General features: G+C 46.5%; 2 protein-coding genes across 9 annotated transcripts in view; one reads left to right on the forward strand and one right to left on the reverse strand.

The window, feature by feature from the left end:
- The first annotated feature begins 4802 nt into the window (after positions 1-4802).
- On the forward strand, positions 4803-14611 carry LOC141974373 (kelch-like protein 12). Its single transcript, XM_074934048.1, has 4 exons — positions 4803-4866; positions 6723-6801; positions 8658-8885; positions 13123-14611. The coding sequence occupies exons 1-4, from the start codon at positions 4803-4805 to the stop codon at positions 14609-14611; spliced, it is 1860 nt and encodes a 619-aa protein (XP_074790149.1).
- Positions 14612-17582: 2971 nt separating this feature from the next.
- The window catches only part of LOC142000798 (kelch-like protein 28), a 42725-nt gene continuing 36969 nt past the window's right edge, over positions 17583-23338 (reverse strand). For 7 of the 8 annotated variants that reach the window (XM_074975365.1, XM_074975364.1, XM_074975363.1 and 4 more), the window contains one exon: positions 17583-19906. In XM_074975365.1, the coding sequence (XP_074831466.1) occupies positions 19770-19906 (137 nt within the window). In that variant the 3' untranslated portion in view covers positions 17583-19769. The remainder of the gene's footprint in view (positions 19907-23338) is intronic. The other variant, XR_012642319.1, reaches the window with a different exon arrangement.

A 23338-nucleotide genomic window follows, 5' to 3' on the forward strand; every position in this document is an offset into this window, starting at 1 on the left:
CATCTGCCATTTTGTTGCCCAGTCACCCAGTTTTGAGAGATCCTTTTGTAGCTCTTTGCAGTCTGCCTGGGTCTTAACTATCTTTAGTAATTTTGTATCATCTGCAAATTTTGCCACCTCACTGTTTACCCCTTTTTGCAGATCATTTATGAATATGTTGAATAGGACTTGTCCCAGAACAGACCCCTTGGGAACACCACTATTTACCTCTCCACTCTGAAAATTGACCATTAATAACTACCCTTTGTTTCCTATCTTTTAACCAGTTATCAATGCATGAAAGCACCTTCCCTCTTATCCTGTAAGAGCCTTTGGTGAGGGACCTTGTCAAAGGCTTTCTGAAAATCTAAGTATGCTATATCCACTGGATCCCCTTGGTCCACATGCTTGTTGACCCCCTCAAAGAATTCTAGTAGATTGGTGAGGCATGATTTCCGTTTACTAAAACCATGTTGACTCTTCCTCAACAAATTGTGTTCTATATGTCTGACAATATTGTTCTGTATTATAGTTTCAACCAGTTTGCCCTGTACTGAAGTCAGGCTTACAGGCCTGTAATTGCCAGGATCACTTCTGGAGCCCTTTTTAAAAATTGGCATCATATTAGCTATCCTCCAGTCATCTGGTACAGAAGCTGATTTAAATGATAGCTTACAGACTACAGTTAGTAGTTCTGCAACTTCACATTTGAGTTCCTTCAGAACTCTTGGGTGAATACTATCTGGTCCTGGTGACTTATTGCTGTTCAATTTATCAATTTGTTCCCAAACCTCCTCTAATGACTCCTCAATCTGGGACAGTTCCTCAGATCTGTCACCTAAAAAGAATGGCTCAGGTTTGGGAATCTCCCTCACATTCTCAGTCGTGAAGACCAATGCAAAGAATTAATTTAGTTTCTCCGCCATGGCCTTATCATCCTTGAGTGCTCCTTTAGCACCTCGACATTGATGGGGTGTGGAAGCACAGATAAGGAAAAGGAGGGTTGGAACCCTCATGCATATCCATAAAGTGTTAGGTGTGGTCAGAACAATAAGATAAAAGAGGTTCCCTCATTGGGCAACAGTAGGAAAAGCTCACTGGGAAGACCCCAGCAGGAACCATCCCTCTGTCAATGGCCACCTGTTGAGAGATCCCCAGATGCTACAGTGTCTTTGGGTATGTGAATATGAATATGGAACTGGTTGTTGCTTGGGGTCTCTCAGGTTCCGTAGATGGGAATGGGAGTGTAACTTATGACTAAGGTCAAGATTTTGTCACAGTTATTTTTAGTAATAGTCATGGACAGGTTTTGGCATTAAACACTAATTCACAGAAGCCCGAGCCCCACCACCAGGTCTGGGGTGGATGACAGCCCAAGCCCCACTGTTGGTGTGGTTGGGGGGCTGACAGCCCCAGGGCACCTGGTGAAGCTGAAGCCAAAGAAGGATGGAGGTCTCTTAAATTCATGGAATCCGTGACCTCCATGATGGAATCGTACCCTTTACTTATGACAAAACAACCCATATTTTTATTTGTAACTGTGTTTGTGGTCACTGTATTCGTTCTTCATGTGCTCCTAAGGATCTCCCAATCTAAGAGAATCATAAAGGGTAACTTTCACCCTACTGATCTGGAAATTATAGCACCATAGAAGCCGAGCTCACTCCTCAGGGTTAGGGACACTATAGTTTAACACAGAACCTCTCTGTAGTGTGTGATATTTGCATTGGAAGTCGGTGAATTCACAAGTGTATTCAAAAACTGTACCTATAACATGTCCTTTGGATGGATAATGCTGAAGGGACAGAGTTAAGGAGCTTTTTAGCACCTTAAACTACGAAGTTCTTCACTTTCAAATGTTATTTTTATAGCTCAGTGCTCCACTAATACTTTGAAGTCATGGCTATTTGTGTCTAATCTTTGCTGTCTTAAAGAATTTTCTTATGGCTTGTCTACACGGTATATTACTGTACAGCAAGCTCGGGTGTGAATCTACAGTGCACTGGCTTAACGTGCAGTAACATCCCAGGTGGCCAGTGCACCGAGTGTACACACTGCAGCTGAGAGGGAGCCTGACTAGAAATAGCAGTGTGGACGTTGCAGCTCTGGCGGAGGCTCGGGCTAGCCACCCGAGCTCAGACCCAGGTGGGCTTGAGAGCCTGAGATGCCACTTAAGCTGCAGTATGCATCCGATGAAGTGAGCTGTAGCTCACGAAAGCTCATGCTCAAATAAATTGATTAGTCTCTAAGGTGCCACAAGTCCTCCTTTTCTTTTTGCGAATACAGACTGACACGGCTGTTACTCTGAAAGCTTTCACAATGCTATTTTTAGCTCGCTAGCTCCAGCCCAGCAAGTCTGTCTACCCGGACTAGGAGGGTCAGTCTCAGCTGGAGTGTAGACATACCCTAAATGTTTTGACACCCTGGCATGCGGTGCATTAACATGCTGTGTAAAAAAGCCCTTAGTTTCCTTATACAGGCCTTTTGCGAGTCAAATGCTTTTTGCCTGTATTGGTGACACTGGCTTCTTTCCAGTGCTGGAGCACAGACATTGGCCTGCTAAACCCAGGGTTGTGAGTTCAATCCTTGAGGGGGCCATTTAGGGATCTGGGGCAAAAATTGGGGATTGGTCCTGCTTTGAGCAGGGGGTTGGACTAGATGACCTTGAGGTCCCTTCCAACCCTCATATTCTATGATTATCTTTCCGCTGCTTATGCCAGTGGATGTTATAGCCGCCACAAAAGGCCCTGCTCTGCCACCGGAGATTATAAGAGGGGGGTTTGCAATGTTTCATTGACAGGGCCCAGAACTGGAACATGTTGTAAAGTTGATGGTTTGGGGTTTTGCTACAGATTTGTAACGCATTAAGGTTCACCACACTCAGGCTGACATTTTGCACCAGCTGGTGCCTGGCCATCTGTTCCAGTGCACAGCCCACTCCTGAGGACTCTCTTGTGCTTAGTGTCTGAGCTAAACACCTGGGTGAGTTGCAAAAGAGGTTTCAACCTCTCAGGAGAAGTCTTCAGTACACGCCTCTGAAGCAAGATGGGAGGATTCAGACCGTTTCCAGCAAGCAGGGCCATCTAACTGGGTACTTAACTGGATTGAAGAGATTTAGGCAGGACATTGCAAGCCTGAATCCCAGCCAGGACTGATTTTCAAGGACCTCCAGGAAAGTCCAAATGGACGGGCAGCCCTTGCACTTCCTAAGTATGGAGGGGAAAGAAACCAAACCTTTCACAGGTGGAGTTCTCTTTTCAGCTGCCCTCTCTTCCCAGTCATAAAGCTCCTTCGCATCCCTCTCACCTGCCTGCAGATACTAGGCAGTATCACAACACGGTATGCAAAATAGACTGTGACTCATCTCCCAGTCTGACCAATTGGGAAACAGAATGCAGATCCAGTGGAAATAGCAACACCGTCACCCCTTGGCTGTTGTAGCCGGGGTGTCCCCATTGTTGCAGATTGTAAAGGCTGCAAAACCACACAGGCAATAGCAGCAGGAGGAGCAGGTAGGTGAGACCACACAGAATGTGGGTGAGAGAAGGAGGTTTGATTGTACATAAGGGACTGGGTTAGGAATGGGGGGAAAGTGTTTCCCAGGATGATCTGGATTGAAGAGTCCACTTTGCAACGAAGAATCTTTGGTGGCACTCAGGATCCCAGGTCAGTGTGTAACGAGCTATTTCTTCCCTTAAAGGGGAACTTAGACGCCCCAAAGTCTAGTGTTTTGTAACTGAGATACCAGCCTACCCACCTTCCAAAACCGGACCAGAATGGGGAAAACAGATTCCTGTTCACATGGTCACCTGCACAACCCATTCTTCCTTTAGGACCACATTTTCAAGAGTGAGCAGACAGCAGTTCCCATTGAGAACAATGGAATCTGCTGGGAATTGAGCACTTCTGAAAATCTTGCTACTTCGCTTGGGTGCCTAAATGGGAGATATGATCTTCTAGCAATCTGATCCCTGTTGTGGATGTTCAGCACTTCTGAAAACCTGTCCCTTAGATCCTCATTTCTCCATGAATGACTGTCCATCGATATCTTTGAGAAGGACCTTTCGACAGCAAGCTTTTGAGCAATCCTTTCAGAGCAATTGTAAACGGAGGAGATTTGACTCACTCTCAGTAGTGAACAGTCATGTGAGTACAAAATGTTGAGTTGTTAAAATAAATTTACTCACAAGTGCAGCACAAACTCACATCCCCCGAGAATACTTATGACATAGAGGACAGGCTCTTGATAAACTAGGCTACAGATCCAGGGGTAGTTAACTGTAACCATCCCTAGGCACCGCATCCTCTCTACTCACCAAAAGGGAAGGGTCTAGGAGAGTTTTGCAGGCAGCAGTAATAAGGGATGAAAATGGGGAAATCTCAGGAATTCACGAGTTCTTTCCCTCTTCCCCGCCAAGAAATTCAGAGTCCCAGTTCTGACTCCATTTCTGAACTTCTCTGCTAAGTCTAGCTGAGTATGGCAGAGATGTCTGATCAGTGTGGGGGACAATGAGGTGGTCACTACCTCAGGACTTAAGGGTATGTTTCCCACTCAGCTACCTCAGACAGGTGGCTGGAAAATAGTGATCTAAAGGATGCTCTTGATTGACTGGGAGATATTGGGGGTTGTCATGAGATATCTCTGCTGAGATAGGACTGCAGAGAAAGGACGTTAAAGGAGCTGCATCTCTTTGATGACGATCAGTGTGACCAGCTTCATTTCATGTTCCTCTAGTTGGGCCCGCCTCTGATAGACCCTGAGGTCCAGCCACACTTATCAGAGATTCCAGACACATCTCAGAACCGAGCTGATAAATTCCCAAATGGTTATGGAGGAGGATGACACAGAAGAGGCACCTAAACCACTGGGACACTATATTCGAGAGGGTAGGTGTGATGCTCTTCACATTTGGGTCACATCCCACAGAATGGCTCCCTTCTGTGTAACATTCTGGTCATGTTGCATGGGATCTACCATGGAAGATGAATGGTCTTGTGCACAGCCATCACCAGAGAACAATGCTGAGCTGTAAACTACTTGCAAGTGTTATTCATTCCTTTTTTCTTTTCTAAGTAAATTTGGTGCAGGTGAGAGATGCTGATGTGGCAGCCCTGGAAATTGAAGTTTGCTATTGATCCTCAGAATGACACAGCTTCAGGAGGCAGTGAAAAGTTCCCTGCCGCTGCCTGATCTGTGTTGCCCCAGTCCAGATTTGGAATAGGAGTATAGGACTCCCGTTCAGTCATAGAATCATAGAATATCAGGGTTGGAAGGGACCTCAGGAGGTCATCTAGTCCAACCCCCTGCTCAAAGCAGGACCAATCCCCAACTAAATCATCCCAGCCAGGGCTTTGTCAAGCCTGACCTTAAAAATATCTAAGGAAGGAGATTCCACCACCTCCCTAGGTAACGCATTCCAGTGTTTCACCACCCTCCTAGTGAAAAAGTTTTTCCTAATATCCAACCTAAACCTCCCCAACTGCAACTTGAGACCATTACTCCTTGTTCTGTCATCAGCTACCACTGAGAACAGTCTAGATCCATCCTCTTTGGAACCCCCTTTCAGGTAGTTGAAAGCACCTATCAAGTCCCCCCTCATTCTTCTCTTCCGCAGACTAAACAATCCCAGTTCCCTCAGCCTCTCCTCATAACTCATGTGTTCCAGTCCCCTAATCATTTTTGTTGCCCTCCGCTGGACTTTTTCCAATTTTTCCATATCCTTCTTGTAGTGTGGGGCCCAAAACTGGACACAGTACTCCAGATGAGGCCTCACCAATGTCGAATAGAGGGGAATGATCACGTCCCTCGATCGCTGGCAATACCCCTACATATACATCCCAAAATGCCATTGGCTTTCTTGGCAACAAGGGCACACTGCTGACTCATATCCAGCTTCTCGTCCACTATCACCCCCAGGTCCTTTTCTGCAGAACTGCTGCCGAGCCATTCGGTCCCTAGTCTGTAGCAGTGCCTGGGATTCTTCCGTCCTAAGTGCAGGACTCTGCACTTGTCCTTGTTGAACCTCATCAGATTTCTTTTGGCCCAATCCTCCAATTTGTCTAGGGCCCTCTGTATCCTATCCCTACCCTCCAGTGTATCTACCTCTCCTCCCAGTTTAGTGTCATCTGCAAATTTGCTGAGGGTGCAATCCACACCATCCTCCATATCATTTATGAAGATATTGAACAAAACCAGCCCCAGGACCGACCCTTGGGGCACTCCACTTGATACAAGCTGCCAACTAGACATAGAGCCATTGTTCACTACCTGTTGAGCCCAACAATCTAGCCAACTTTCTTTCCACCTTATAGCCCATTCATCCAGCCCATACTTCTTTAACTTGCTGGCAAGAATACTGTGGGAAACTGTGTTAAAAGCTTTGCTAAAGTCAAGGAACAACAGTCCCCATGGCATGTTCAGTCCTTAGCCTCTTGGCTGAGACTACCAACAAGTGGGGCCAGCTGTGAAAGTGGATCCCTCTCATGATATGAAATAGGTGCTAGTCTGAGACAAACACACACACCCCTCCCCCGCTCATTTCACATAGGCCACCAAAGAGCCATCAGATGGGAACACCTTTTGCTTGCCTGGGACAGTCACTCCATCCTCAGTACAACTGACCTGAGATATGATGCCATTTAAAAAGTTCTTTAGACCAAGTTATTTCTTCTCTTGTCCGCTGATGTTTCTGTTGCAGTGTCTGTTCTGACGCAGCCTTGGCTTTGTCTTCCCCTTCCTGCAGGTTTGAAGCAGCTGTACCAGGACCACCAACTGTGTGATGCCACCATAGTGGCTGAAGGAAAGAGGTTCCCATGTCACAGGTTAGAACGTTTCTACTTATGCACATCTTAATTTCTGGTTTTGTTTAAATGGAAGATCATCACATAAACATAACACGATAAACTGATTTTTCTTAATCACATAATTTAAAAATCTCATTTATCTCCAGTCAACCTTCTGGGTGGCTTTATTTGTCTCTGACTTCCTTGGAGATTTCCTTGTAAAAATGTCTTTTATGTGCCTCTGAGCAAAGAGGAATCTCTGACTATACATGCTGCAGCCATTCAGCATCTAGACATTTCTGTTTTACTTCTAGTTGGTTTCAAAATTAGGCAGCCTCTTGAAATCAAATAAATGTTCTAGTTACTCTTCTCCACACTTCTTCTGCAGTCCCCACCCACCCTTCCCTTTGTGTTACCTGTCCTGGTACCAGTTTAAATATAGTAATTTTCCTTATTCTGAACAGACTGTTTCACCCATACCATGCACCTATCTGAGTCTACTCTCACTCACACCGGTGCAAGTCAGGAGTAACTCCAGTGAGGTCATTGGATCTACACCAGAGTAAAGCTGGTGTGAGAAGAGGACCAAGACCCAGGATGGGAGGGGGTGCAGGTGAATTGCAGTCGAAATCTAGTTAGAATTATTTCATTTCTTGATCTCTTTTTCTGACTCAGTCAGTGATGCTTAGATGATTTCTGGTAGGAGTATTCTCAGTGATCTGTTAACAAGGGTTTGCCTCACTTCCCCTGACCATAACTTTTCAGAAAAGCAAGGGCCATAGATAGCCATATATATTTTTTAATTGGGAATGGCATTTAGGGCCCCATTTAGCCCTGCTCCTCCTAACTGAGTAATCCTTGAACCCAGGTGAGGCTCTCAGAGAGAAAGACTAGTTTTTCTTCTTGCCAGCCAGAGGAGACAGATTGCTGAACAGCCAGGGGCATGGAGTAGTAGAATGGGTCCTCTTCAGCAAGCCTGGAGACTGGAGAGGGCAGCATCTAGCACCGCAAAATAACAAAGACCAACAGTAATTTGTGGAATGGAGGGGCAGGACTATCCAATACATAGGACATTACAGAAGGTGACGGGGAGCTGGCTGCAGTGAAATTCTCTGTCCTTTATGAAGCAGGAAGTCAGACTAGATAGCCAAAGTGATCCCTTCCCTCCTTCAGATCTAGGGGTGAAATCCTGACCTCACTGAAGCCAGTGGCCATTGACTTCAGTAGGGTCAGGATTTTGACCTGTGTATCTGAGGTCCCAGCCCTCCAGGAGAGAACAAGGAAGGGGTGGAGGGATGGCTAATATCACTTGTGTTCTGATACTCCCCTTTCCCGAAGGCAGGGCCTTTGCTCTCCCATTTCCAAGAGACACATTTCATCAGTCCCTCTGATCCATTCCTCCCCATCTCTATTCAGAGTGGGGGGACTCATCCATCCCAGGGCTAGTGGTAGGGGAGGGCGATCTGGCCAATCTCCACTCCTGGAGAAGGGGGAGCCATAACTCCTTCTGCCATTGGAGGAGGAGCTACATTGAGTAGCCCTCATAATAGTTGCCTCTTCATCAGCCAAAAGGGTTGTTGTTGGACAGAAGGTCTCAAGGCCAGAGGCGGGAACCAGGGATTTACTGAGGAGCAAGGACGCCCTGCACGCCCATCCCCGGTCTCTGTCCAGCCTCAGAGAATCCCAGAAGGAAGAAGAGAGTCAAACAAGGGCACAAAACCACGTTGGGAATACTGGGTATAACTGGCCACTAGTTGGAAGGTTTATCAGAAAGCAAAGGGGCAGGTATGGAACAAGTCCTCGCTGGCCAGCTGGATCAGTGTGGAAGCAACAGAGCTCCTTTTCCAGAGCCGTGAGTATGCTCCATGGGCCATGTTTCCTCTCTCTCTGCACAGGATGCTGCTGGCTGCAGTCAATCCCTACTTTCGAGCCATGTTTGTCAGCTCCTTCAAAGAATCCCAGGATGGAGAAGTTCTGATGCAGGACATGGCCCCCTCCACTGTGCAAACCATCCTACAGTATCTGTACACGGAGAAGATATTGGTTACCTCAGAAACAGCCCAGGCTGTGTTCATAGCAGCCAGCAGGCTTCAGATCCTCCCTCTGCTGGAGATCTGCTCCAGGTAAGGCTGACATGGAAACAACTGTGATTACACTGTAAATGTGCACAGTGCTGGCTGTTTGAAGAATCCTGCCAAACAGGTCACATGTTCCCTACCCACAGGGGCTTTTGTTCTGTGGATCATTCTGTTCTGTACAGGCTGGTGTAGTAGAAGAGCATGAAGGACAAAAACTGCCAAGTATTTTCATTAAAACTCACATGCACCTTGGGTAACTGGGGTCTAAGGGCTCTTTCTAAGGAGAAAGCTTTGTGTGTGCTGGCTGGGAAGGTCTTCCAGGTGTGACGGTGATTATGGATGTAGAGAGGAAGTTGGGAGCAGGCAGAACAAAGGGAATAGCAGGGATAAAAGCCCAAGATGAGTACGGAAGTGGGAGGTGCTTATTTATAGGAACCCATAGAACAAAATGGAGGCAGGGATACAGTCCAGCATTGGATGCAAAACAGAGAAGATCAGGGTTGAAGCAGATTCAAAAAGTGGGGAGATGAGAATTATTTTGGCTGCATTGCTTTGGGCAGATTTGAGTGGGGATTGATGGGAGGGTGGTAAGCTGCAGAGCAAGGAGCAGCATTGGTCACAGCAGGCGGTAATGAGGGAATGAGCTAAAGTTTGGGATGAACCTTACAGAGACTGTGGAGGAAGAAACAGAGGATTCCCTGGGAGTCTGGATGGGAGTAGAGAAGGAAAGAGAAGGACTGAAGATGGCTGTACGGTTAGAAGCCCAATGGCAAAGAAAGCTTGTGGTGTTTCTAAAGAAAGCAGAGAAAGGGGGCAGAGGAGAGGAAAGATAAAAGGCTCTCCTCTGGACAGGTCCAATTTGAATTAGTGGCACCACATCCAGAAGGAAAGGTAGCCAAGCCAGGCAGAGAATATGACTGACAGATGTGAGCACCTGGGTTAGAGAGGTAGGTTTGAGAGTCGTCAGTGCAGAACTCAGAGTTGAATCCATAGAAATGAATGAGATCAGTTATAGGGAGGGGAGAATGAGAAGCAGTGGGGACCTAGAGTGAGTGTTCAGGGGTTCACAGGGTGGGAAAGAGGAACAACTGGAGTCTCTGAGAGAAAGGTTGAAAGAGCAGTCAAGTGAGTGCAGAACTGGGAGAGCAATGAGCTATGGAAATTTGATAAATCTAGATTCTGTAATCGACCAGGTACCAACAAAAATAGTCAAAGCCCATCCCACAGCAAGATGGAAGAGAGAGAAAACAAGGTACTTCAGGCCAGCTGGGAATCGGAGAACAGCAACTGCTGAACAGACTGGGGGCAAAAGGCTGCCACCCTGCCGACCAAATCAATGAGCTCCTGGCCCCCTGCATCTAATTGCAGGAACAGCAAAGCAGGGTGCAACCAGTGGTAGCTATTAAAAAAAAAGTTAATATTAATCTGAATCCTGTCCAGAAGGCCCCAGCAAGGGTCCAGACACACTAGCCGGTGCCACAACATTGAGACCACAAGGTTGTTGGCAATCAAAACCCTTCCCAAAAAGAGAGTTCAAAAAGGAGCCAGCACCATTTCTTCAAGAAGCCTTGCACCTTCCCCTCAACCCCCTCCCAGTTCTTTAACACGTATTGTTCAGATCCAATAAAGACCCCCAATACCTTAATGCCAGAGGTGCCTCACTGCAATTGTTGGGGCAACAAAGAGGGATCACTACCCTGCAAAATGCCCAGTACGTTTGAATTCGCTCTTAACCCAGTTAATGCAGGCACAAGAGGCTTGTTCATACACTTGTAAACAAGTGTGAAGTGCCTGCACCTCACTGTCAGATGTAATAGAAACTGAACTATTATCAGTGTAGGCTGACAGATGAACCAGGAGGGCGTATGGCACCCTGGCACAGACAGGCCAGTCAGATGGCCTCTGAGGAGGAGCAGGAATGGCTCCAAACTAAGGGAGTACAGTGCCCAGACAGAGGACACCCCTGACTCATGCCTCTGCAAAAGGGGAAGCAGCAGGAAGACCCCTATTAATCTTCAGGACACTAAAAATGTTATGGTATGAAAAAAGCCCACCTATGTCTTTGTCTGTCTCGCCACCTATCACAACGCTGTCCTCCTCCTCAGGGCACACAGCTCCATCCTCAGCAGCTGCCAGCAGCTCAGGGGCCTCCCAAGTCTTACTTGTTTAGAAATAGTCCTGCATAAACTGGTCCCATTGGGCTGTTCTTCACCCCCATCTCTAGAAGCACACTGTAGTTCCTCTGCAGGGAGCTGCCCCTCAGCCTCGAGGACTCACTTCTGTCTAGGTCCAAGTGATGGGGTCACAACAGAGGGTTCCTCTGGGGTGGACGTGGGGGGGGGGGCTGCTCCCTGGACAATGACAGACCACATACGCTGTGTAGTGCGGGGTGTGGAGATAGAATCAGGCAGTGCAGATGCAGGTTCTGTGTCCCGCTGATCCCTTCGTGTCCCAGCCTATTCCTCACTATCCTGGGGTCCCACATTCTCACCAGGATCCCCTGACCCAGCAGTGTGCGGGCACGGACCCCTTCAATGACCAGGGGGTCATTGTCACCACACAGGAAACATTTCATATTTTTAGAGGTAACAAACACTGTATAATCTGCCCCATCTCTGTAGTGCTTTGAAAGCAGGTTCAAGGGCCGTTCAGCATTATTTAGAACCACACAAACCCGTTGCCGGAACAACACAACAAGCCTCCCACAGAAGCTATTCCATAGCCTTAATCATTTTTCTTGCCCTTCTCTGTACCTTTTCCAATTCTAAAATATCTGTTTTGAGATGGGGTGACCAGAACTACACACAGTATTCAAGGTATGGGTGTACCATGGATTTATATAGTAGCATTATGATATTTTCTGTCTTATTATCTATCCTCTTCCTAATGGTTCCTAACATTGTTAGCTTTTTTGGCTGCTGCTGCACACTGAGCGGATATTTTCAGAGAACTAACCATCAGTGACGACAAGATCTCTTTCTTGAGTGGTAACAGCTAATTTAGAGTCCATCATTTTATATGTATAGTTGGGATGATGTTTTTCAGTGTGCATTACTTTGCATTTATCAACACTGAATTTCATCTGCCATTTTGTCACTCAATCACCCATTTCTGTGAGATCCCTTTGTAAATCTTCACAGTCTGCTTTGGACTTAACTCTCTAGAGTAATTATGAATCATCTGCAAATTTTGCCTCTTCACTGTTTACCCCTTTTCCCAGATCATTTATGAATATATTGAACAGCACTTGGCCCAGTACAGACCCCTGGGGGACACCACTATTTACCTCTCTCCATTTGGAAAACTGACCAGTTATTCCTATCCTTTGCTTTCTGTGTTTTAACCAATTACTGATCCATGAGAGGACCTTCCTTCTTATCCATGACTGCTTATTTAACACTACTTTATTTCTTAAAATTCAGAACGATAACACACAAGCACCCAAAAACAGAGAGGCACAGTTCACTCCACTTTAATCTAGGCTGGCTGTCAGCAGACTGACTGCTCCTATGCTCGAATTGCATGCTTCCCCCTTGCCTGCAAGCTGGACCAGGAAATCCCCCTGAAATTTTAAGTGCCAGCCTACAATTTTGACTGTTTTCAATATACTACAATACATGATTGTTAGATAGATAAATTGATCGTATGGGATAGATAGACAGATGGGGTGTATGGAGATAGATAGATAGATTAGATTAGACTGTATGGGGATAGATAGATTAGATTAGATGGATGGATGGATGTGCGAATGGCCAAACAAACTAATAGGCAAAATTAGCTATGGTCCTAAAAGTGCCCTGAACCATGTTTTGCCATTGAATAATGCTGAATGCAAAAGTAAGTTTCCTAACTTGAACATAGTTACTATATAAGGGCCACATTCTAAGCCTGAGCTTTGCACAAACCTCACATTGTTACCAGTGGAAGAGCTGTGTGAATTGAAGGTGGTATCTAGCTTAGATACATATATGGCCCACATCGCCAAAGTTTCTGAGCACCTCACTTTAACGTATTTATCTGCACAACACACCTGTGAGGTAGGGCATTGCTGTTCTCTGCATTGTACAGATGGGAAACTGAGGCACAGAGGCTAAGTGACATGAACAAGGCTTCGCAGGGAATCTGTGAACTGGATTACAGATCGTCATTAAACATGTAATTTGATCCTCTCCCTTAGAATGACTGTATTAAGTGTTAGCGTTACTATTACCCCAATGTCTAAGGGAGAAGTGTCTGACTCTTGTGACATCCCCAGTAACATTTATCCCCATTACTTTCCCAGCTTTCTTCTGGAACAAGTTTCCCTTGAGAATTGCCTTGTGCTTTATGAACTTGGTTATGCCCATGGCCAACAAGCTCTGCTCCAAGTAGCCATGAGACAGATCAACCTGAATTTTAGGCACCTCTCTCTAGAAGACAAAAGCTTCCTGCATCTGAAACCCAGCACTCTGATTAGCATCATCTCCTCAGACAGCCTGGTTGTCTCTTCTGAAATAGTTGTCTACCGGGCCGTGCGACGCTGGATGAAGTTTCAAATCTCCAACCGCCGTCCATTCCTGAGTAAGGTAATGAAGCATGTCCGCCTTCCACTCCTTACCCAGGAAGAGCTCCGGGAGGTCCAGTTAGAATCGGCACATTGCAGGGACATGCGGTTGCGATGGAAGCGTCTCAACAGGCAAGAGAGGTTGCGGGAGTGTGGAGGTCTTAGACAGGGCATGTACAACAAGTGTATTGTGTGCGTGGACCTGTTCAACATGGAGGGCCCAGAGCTGAAAACGAAGGATTTTCAGGTAGGCTGTTTTGACCCCCAGACAGAAAAGTGGGAAAAGCTGCCGCCTTTGAAATGCTTGTACTGTGCTCGCTGCCTGGCAGTGGCAGATAAGCTGTATGTAACCGGAGGTGTGCACACAGATGACTCTTATTCAGATTCTCTCCATGAGTACAGCTCTTTCAGAGGCCGGTGGACACAGCTCCCTTCCATGTCGATGCCCCGTGCTTCACATGGCTTTCTAAGCTGCAACCAGAAGCTTTATGCTGTGGGGGGCTGGTGCAGGTATGAAGAGTATCTCGATTCTGCAGAGTGCTTTGACTTGATAGAGAAGACCTGGACTCCCATCACTCGGCTGCCATATACTCTGAGCCATTTTGCCGCCACAGTGCTTAAAAATAAATTGTACCTGATAGGTGGCGTGACAGACAAAATGGGCTCTTGGTATGTTTCCAGGAAGGTTTTGATCTACAAAGTTAGCTCCAATGTGTGGACGCAGGTGCTTCTGGATTCAGAGTGCTACTGGTCGGGAGCTGTCTCCATGAATAACGGAATATATGTTATTGGTGGGTATTTTAGGAGCAGAGTGAGACATCGTAATGAGAGATGGCCTGATTCAGGAAACCTGCATTGCACTCGAAAGTGTTTCTTCCTGGGTGAAGAGGGAAAAGTCAACAAGGATGTCGTGATCCCAAAGTTGCCAGTTGAAATTGCTGGTGCTGGTGTGGTGCGCTGGAAGAGGAGGATCTACGTGCTGGGTGGCGAAAATACTTATTTATATAACAACCACGATGGTGAAAATGAAGAGGAATATTATAACACAATTTACTATTGGGAACCTGGAGACCACAGATGGACTCAGTGTCCAGAAAGGCTCCCTTTTAGCAACTGGGGAATCAGCGGATTTGGGTGTGCAACCCTGAAGTTACCCAAAAAAACTATTCTGTCTCTTTTTCGAAAGACATCTGTAGCCCTGACAGCTGTTGAATTAGCAGAGAGTTAGCTGCTTTTTATCCACTTGCTAGATTGCCTCATGGTCAGTGTACCCTGTGCCTAAAGCTGCATTTGTGAAGAGCACCTGCCTGTACCTTTACTGTGTGTTTACCTGTGTTTATATGGAACTCCAAGGCATTACACTGGAATCATAGAATATCAGGGTTGGAAGGGACCTCAGGAGGTCATCTAGTCCAACCCCCTGCTCAAAGCAGGACCAATTCCCAACTAAATCATCCCAGCCAGGGCTTTGTCAAGCCTGATCTCAAAAACCTCTAAGGAAGGAGATTCCACCACCTCCCTAGGTAACGCATTCCAGTGTTTCACCACCCTCCTAGTGAAAAAGTTTTTCCTAATATCCGACCTAAATCTCCCCCACTGCAACTTGAAACCATTGCTCCTTGTTCTGTCATCTGCTACCACTGAGAACACTCTAGAGCCATCCTCTTTGGAACCCCCTTTCAGGTAGTTGAAAGCAACTATCAAATCCCCCCCTCATTCTTCTCTTCCGTAGACTAAACAATCCCAGTTCCCTCAGCCTCTCCTCATAAGTCATGTGTTCCAGTCCCCTAATCATTTTTGTTGCCCTCCGCTGGACTCTTTCCAATTTTTCCACATCCTTCTTGTAGTGTGGGGCCCAAAACTGGACACAGTACTCCAGATGAGGCCTCACCAAATGTCGAATAGAGGGGAATGATCACGTTCCTCGATCTGCTGGCAATGCCCCTACTTATACACCCCAAAATGCCATTGGCCTTCTTGGCAACAAGGGCACACTGTTGACTCATATCCAGCTTCTCGTCCACTGTAACCCCTAGGTCCTTTTCTGCAGAACTGCTGCCGAGCCATTCGGTCCCTAGTCTGTAGCAGTGCATTGGATTCTTCCGTCCTAAGTGCAGGACTCTGCACTTGTCCTTGTTGAACCTCATCAGATTTCTTTTGGCCCAATCCTCCGATTTGCCTAGGTCCCTCTGTATCCTATCCCTACCCTCCAGCGTATCTACCTCTCCTCCCAGTTTAGTGTCATCTGCAAACTTGCTGAGGGTGCAATCCACACCATCCTCCAGATCATTTATGAAGATATTGAACAAAACCAGCTGATTGTTGGTAAAGGTAAGGGTCTGGTACAGAGGGACTAATTCATCACTGCCTTGTGTTGGGGCTGTCCTTTACACTTGTCCAAAGTGGGTGTAAAATCCTACCAAGTCAGAGCTCTCCCATAGAATCATTTTAATATCTGTTTGGTTCCTCAAAGGAAAGAAAGGCCGTAGTAGCAGCCAAGAAAGCGCAGCCATGTGGGAGAGAGGGGAGGAGATGGCAGTAACCCATTGCTAGGCCACTCCCAACTCTGGGACTTGCCCCCAATAGCTTCTGGGCCTTTCTACGTTGCCTCAGCTGCCAAAGACTTAAGGCCTTTCTGGGGAGGACAGGGCTGTCTAGGTACCAGCGACAATTTGCAAAAGCATCTGCGTCCTTAGGAGTCCAAGTCCCATTTTCAAGTGACTTTCACTGGGAATTAGGCACTTATGTCATGTAGGAGCTTTTGGAAATGGTACCTGCCATGGCTGCAACCCTTTTCTCCTAATTAGGCCCCTGCCATTGAAGGTAAGAGATTAGCAGGGTTCACGAAAGGGTTAGACACTTGGATGGATAATAAGTACGTACAGAGTTATTATAGCAGTGAATAGTAAAAGAATTATGAAAAGTGTGAGTTGGGAGATAAATCCTCCTGCTTCAGGGCATGAGCCAACATCTAACTATTGAGGATCAGGAAGAACCTTTCCTTGGGGCGTGTTAACCCATAATTGCTGCTGCGGGTTTCTTGCATCTTGCGCTGGCTGCTTTCAGTGGTGACATGCTGGATTGGATGGAGCACTGGTCTGATCCTGGGTGGCAATTGATGTATTGCTGCACTGAAGGCTGGGAGAGAGGGGGTGTAGAAGTCATTGCAGTGCCCCGTTGGAGCCCTCTGGTTCTTCCACCCCGGGAATCCTCACGGAGATGACCCTGTCACTTCCCGGAACTGGGAGGGAAGGTATAAGGTTTGCATGGGTAGCAGGGGCTGTGGAGTTGAGAGACAACAGAGGACATAGAGGGCATAGGGAGGCAATGGGCAGCCATGTGCAGCATTGGCGCTGATCACACACGTTAAAAAGAAAAGCCAGCACTAGCATATCTGTGCCTTCTCTGCCTATTGGACTCGCTGTGGCTCCCTGAGAAGGGCCATGCTGTGCTCCCAGGCATCGCAGGAGTAGAGCTGGTTGGAATATATCTTTTCCCATGGAAAATTTTAACTTCAGCAAAAAAAAAATCAAAAACTGAAAATATCAGTTCAAAAATGCCCCGTGGCAGTTGTAGTTTGGGTGCCTTGTGACACCATTCTCCTCTATGGGCTAGGCTACCTGTTCAGACTACATCTCCCATGATGCACCATGGACTTTCCTTTTGCTAAGCTGCCACAGTGATTCACAGGAGCCCCTGCTGCAATGAATCATCAGAGACGCAGTCCACAGAGGAGAAAGAAGGCATGAGGCCCCGAACTATGGCACTGAGGCAACATTTCTCAATCAAAATTTTTCAGTTTTCAGACTAAATTTTTCAGCATTTTCAGCATTTCAGCATTTTCAGCAAACTTTTTGGGTTTTGTGTGCTTGTTTTGATGAAAAGGCTAAATTTTCCATAGAAAACAGATACTTTTCACAAAAATTTGCATTTAATCAAAAATCCAATTTTCTATTAGAAAACAGTTTTGATGGAAAATTGTTAGTCCGCCCTAAATACGAGTTCAGCAGTGGAGATTGTTGCCGGCACCCAGTGCCGAGAGGCTAAACAAGAGCTGGAGTTGGTTCGCTACACCCAATAATCACAACGGGATGGAGAAGCAGAAAAGTTTATTTGCAGCTGCAAAAAGGTACAGGGAGAATAGAATCTCAAATCCTGCACACAGAGCAGGAAATTACACAGGCTTTTATACATCCTTTTTCCCAGCATACTTATCCAATAGCAACCTGCCCTAAGTATCCATATAGCCAGCCAATCCAATTCCCAGCTAGTTCCCTTGTTCGCTGTATCATTTCTTAAACCATACATAAAGCTGCTTTATTCAGCATTGTTCTTCCATATCTGCCCTGTTTGGCCTTGCTTGGTTTCAGGCAGTCTGACTCTGCAGCATATTGTTGCAGATCCTCAGCATAACTGCTCTGTGTGCCTCCAGGCGGGAGGGGGCGGGGGGCGCCAAGGACACTTGGGCCTAGTGCGAGGGGGCTTCATCGACACTCATGGTCTTCCATCCCCTCGAGTTACCTAGTGGCCATGCCCCAGTGTCCCTAACAACTCCTTCCTTTGAGAAAACTCAACAACCTTGGCTCTGAGTTTTCTCACTTGGGCTACTTATTTCTTTACAATAGGACTTTGCATAAGCACTCTGTGATAGCCCTGAAGAGAATGACTTTTTAACTTTTGCAAAAGGGCCCTAACACATGATACTGCACAGCATAATACCAGTAATACAAGCAATACAGGAAAGAGAAGTTTCAATAGCAGGCTAAATAAACCACCAAGCCAAAACGACAAACCCCAGCCTGAAAACAAGGTTTGCAACCAGTCGCTCTCTGGGGCAGTATAAGCAACCTGTCCTCCGGCTCTGGCATGGGCCTCAGCCTGTACCACCTTTTCATAGATCTCATAACTGCTATCATTTACATATACACAACATCGGGTCCCGACGAGGGTACAAACCCCTCCTTGGGATGCCAAGAGATAGTCCAAAGCCAGCCTGTTTTGGAGGGAAAACGTCCTGAGCTGCTGTACCTCTTTATTTAATGTTTTTACTGCTGATCCTAAGTCACTAACCGAGTCCTCTAACTCTAAGGCCACTTTCTCAAGTACCATTTGCAGCCTTACAGTATAGCGGCCTATGCATGCCATGGCTGGCCCGGTAAACAGTGGCGCTATTCCCAGTACAGCGCACCCTACAAGCTTCTCGGTTGTGAGGGAATTCTTCATATTGCCCTCCAATGCTGTAGTCAGTCGCCGCAGTGTCTTTTCTCGTGACTCAACAGAGGTGTCTCGGGCATTTCTAATCTTTCCTTTGGGCAGCGTGGCAGTTATTGACAGATGAGGAACTCCACGAGCTATATAACAGCTACCTGTCCAGTTGGCTGGCTGCACCTTGTAAGCCTTTCGGCCACATACAAAATAATGACCCTGTAGGGCCCAGTAAGGACTGTTTCTTAAGGGGATTCCTGGGATATTTAAGGCTGCTTTTCCAAACAGTTCATATGCCCCTAAGGGGGCATCCCACCCTCCTGATTGGGTACAAATGGGGGGTTTCTAATTGTGCCGTTCAAATTACACTCGCCATAGGGACCACTACAAACCCACCATTGGCTTGCTACATTGGAGATATTAACTGGACGGCAAGTTATATTTCCAAACCTTTCTTTTGTGGTAAGACTATTTGTAAGAGTTTCCCTAAAAGGTGAGGAACCATTACACCCACACTGTTGGCCTCCCCTTTTGGTCTTTATCCAATACCCATCAGCCCACTGTGTAATAACACAGGAGCTTTTTCCCACAGGACGCCCATAGTGATCAGATTGGTTTCGGGTAAAACACAACACTCCCTCAGTGACTACTGCAACTGAATACTCCTGGTCCTGATAGGTGGCTTACTGTAAAGAGGTCTTATTCCAGAATGGCGAGTCCGTTCTTTCCTGCTCTTTGGTGGCGGCTAATTCTGCTAAGGTCAGGGGCAGCATGTCAAGGGGCATTCCCGTTTTGGGGGACAGTGGAGTCGGAGCACATACCCAGCAATCAGTCTGGTTTGTTAAAGTAGCAACATGGTGCGCAAGCGAAACAAAGGAGTTATGCTCCCGATATGCACAGTTTGGAAATACCAATACAGAGAATAACAATGTTACCCAATTAATTATTACCAGAGTCTTTTTAACCCAGGGTCTCCAGTACCTGGGTGAGCCCATTTTAGCCTTAAGGTGCCCGCTATTTGTGTCTTTTAAACAGTAGCTTTAGCCCGAGATCGTCACTAGATGAGGAGTCAGCACGTTGGACGGTCCACTGTTCTGCTGACGAGGGGGCGGGTACTGCCTTCAGATGAGAGTGATGGATCCAGTTCTTGTGTCCCTCGATCTTTGCCGCTGTATGGGAGATCAGCAGGATGGTATAGGGTCCTTTCCACTTTTCCTGGAGAGGCTCATCTTTCCAGGTACGAACAAACATGGAGTCACCGGGCTGTAAGGAGTGGATGGGAGAGTCCAAGGGGAGAGGCTGGGAATCCTTGGTATACCTGTGAAGAGACAAGAGAACAGCAGACAGGGAACACATATACTGTGACAAAAAAACATTCCCCAACTCCCATTCCCCTGACAGAACCGGGGTGCCATTCATAGGCCATGCCCTTCCAAACATGATTTCAAAGGGACTAAGCCCTAATTTACCCTTAGGGAGAACGCGGATACGGAGTAGGATGAGGGGCAAAGCATCAGGCCATCGCAGTGAGGCTTCTTGGCACACTTTTGAGAGATGCCGTTTAAGGGTCTGATTGGTATGCTCCACTACCCCACTGGCTTGCGGTCTCCAGGGCGTATGGAGTTTCCAGGGGATCTGTAAGGCATGTGAGATGCTTGGAATGATTTTTGACGTGAAATGTGTCCCGTTGTCAGATTCCACCCACAGGGGGAGTCCAAAGCGAGGAATGATCTCCTTAACAAACTTGAGGGCCACTGTTTTGTCAGTGAATGGGTAAATGGAATGAACATTTGTATGCACAAGTGTTTATGGCTTTAAAAAAATAGAATAGCGCTGTAATTCTGCAGAGTTGTAATTTGACTCCGACTGGTTCGGTAGTAGCTAATGTTAGTCCCCAGACCCACACCCGCACTGTAATGGCAGAGTCGGTGTCCCCTTTGGCCCCCACACCCCCACTTTATAAGGGTAGGATGCCTCGGGTTACAGAGATTGCCCCCTCGGTGGGACTCTATCCTTTGCTTAACGAGACTGTTGTGGCTTGCCCAGGGGCAGACGGACGTCCGGCCACGACTATGCAGGTTTATACTCATGTGCCCTTTAATCCTGTGGATTTGGCTGCTTTCAAAGCACAGGCAGGAGATTTTTCTACCAACCCAAGCAGGTTTATATCAGTCTTTGAGGGGTGCCTCACTAGTCACAAGCCAGACTGGGATCCATCCTCCTGCGAACCCTATTGTCTGAGGTTGAAAGACAACAGGTTGTGTCCAAGGCAAGGGAGGAGGTGCAGAGACGGTACGACCGGGATCGTATTAATAGCCTTACCTGGATGCACAAGTCCCCCGAGCAGACCCCAGGTGGGATCCAAATGATCATGGGGATATGATCCATGTGAAGGAGGAGCGACTACGTGACCGTTGGGGTGAGTTTATCGTGGGTTTGTTTTTGTTGTGTGCTTGTTGCTTGACTGCAGTGTATAGTGTGGCCTGTCTGGGGGGGCCATGTACTGAGCCTAGCGGCCTGCAAGGCCAGGCTGAGAGCTTCTTAACAAGACTTTGATCCCCAATCCCTTTAGGATCTGTTAATTGTTAACCAGGGGCCCGAGCTACTCAAGGAGCACAGGAATTTTAAAAGCCAGCTCCTAAGCAACCAGAGGAGCTAGTGAACAGGGGAGTTTTGCACAGGAGTTTAGAGAGGAAGTAAGAGAGCCAGATATACCTGATATTCTCTAAATTCAGGTCAATAAACACCCCACCCCTCTGAAAAAACAGCAAAAAACAAACAAAAAAGCTGTAGGAATAAAAAGAATGCAGGCAGAAGTGCAGCAGCAGAGGGGGGGGTATTGCATTGAATGCAGCATGTATGATTATCTTCCTTGGGCAGGTGGCGTATGTATGCATTCAGCAGAAGGAGGTCATGGCCCTCAGAGACCGAGCATGGGCTCTTGAGACCTGAGTGGCTGAACAGAAGCAACTAAGAGAGACAGAGAGGTGCATAGCTGAAACTTTGGGGGACACACTAGAACAATCCCACCCCCAGTCTGACAGCCTCTGTGCTGTTGAGGGCAATGAAAGCCTCAGGAAAGGAGAACATCAAGTTATAGCAGAGGGAAACAATCCCATTAGTTGGGACCTTCCTTCCAGATGATGCCATGGTATCGTCTCGCACTGCGAGAGGGAATCATAGTTATTAGGAAGAGACAGGTAATAGTAACGGTGGATTCGATCATTAGAAATATAGATAGCTCGGGTTGTGATGACCGGGAGAACTGCATGGTGAATTGCCTACTGGCTGCAAAGGTTGTGGATCTCTCAAAATGTCTAGATAGACTTATCTGCGGTGCTGGGGAGAAGCTGGTGGTCATGGTACATGACATAGGAAAAGGTAGGAGAGAGGTCCTGGAGGCCAAATTTAATCTTCTGGGTAAGAGATTAAAATCCAGGACCTCCATGGTAGCATTATCTGAAATGCTTCCAGTTTCATGCACAAGGCCAGTTAGAACAGGGCCTCAATGCATGGATGAGAGACTAGTGCAGGGAGGAGGGGTTTAGGTTTATTAGGAACTGGGGAACTTTTCCAGAAAGGAAGGGCCTATACAGGACAGATGGGCTCCACCTAAACCAAAAGAGAATGAGATTGCTGGCATGTAAAATTACAAAGGTTGTAGAAGAGTTTTTAAACTAAGGGCTGGGGAAAAACTGATAGGTGTGCAGGGGACATCACGTAGGGGAGAAGCTATTAATGGGGATTCTCTATATCCTAGTAAACAGGAGAAGCTGATAAAGTACAGGTAAGAACTGAAGAGAAACCATCAGATGAAAAAGTCCCATTCAATTACATCATATGAAGGCAGACAACTAAAACTTGACAAATGTTATAAGTGCTTGTATACAAATACTAGAAATCTAAATACTACAATGAGCAAACTTGGCTGCCTGGTATTAAATGAAGATATTGATATAATAGGCATCACAGAAACTTGATGGAATGATGACAATCAATGGGAAATTGTAATACCAGAGTACAAAATATACAAATGACAGAACAGGTCATGCTGGTCAGGGAGCGGCACTATATATGAAAGAATGGAATATAGTCAAAATCTTAAATGAATCAAACAGTACCATAGAATCTCTATGGATAGAAATTCTATGCTTGAATAATAAGAGTATAGCAGTAGGAGTATACTACCGACCCCCTGACCAGGAGCATGATGGTGATTGTGAAATGCTCAGGGAGATTAGAGAAGCTATAAAATAAAAAACTCGGCAATAATGGGGGATTTCAACTATTCCCATATTGACTGGGTACATGTCACCTCAGAGTGGGATTCGGAAAATAAAGTTTCTAGACACCATTAATGACTGCTTCTTGGAGCAGCTAGTCCTGGAACCCACAAAGGGAGAGGCAATTCTTGATTTAGTCCTAAGTGGAGCACAGGATCAGGTCCAAGAGGTGAATATAGCTGAACTGCTTGGTAATAGTGACCATAATATAATTAAATTTAACATCATTGTGGGGGTTGGGAGGGAAATACCAGAGAAGCCCACCACAGTAGCATTTAACTTCAGAAAGGGGAACTACACAAAAATGAGGAAGCTAGTTAAACGAAAATTAAAAGGAACAGTCACAAAAATAAAGTGCCTGCAGGCAACATAGAAACTTTTTAAAAACACCACAATAAAGGCTCAAATTAAATGTATACCCCAAATTAAAAAGAACAGTATGAGAACCAAAAAAATGCCATCATGCC

The sequence above is a fragment of the Natator depressus genome, chromosome 18, assembly GCF_965152275.1.
Source record: "Natator depressus isolate rNatDep1 chromosome 18, rNatDep2.hap1, whole genome shotgun sequence".
NCBI classification, from domain to species: domain Eukaryota; kingdom Metazoa; phylum Chordata; order Testudines; family Cheloniidae; genus Natator; species Natator depressus.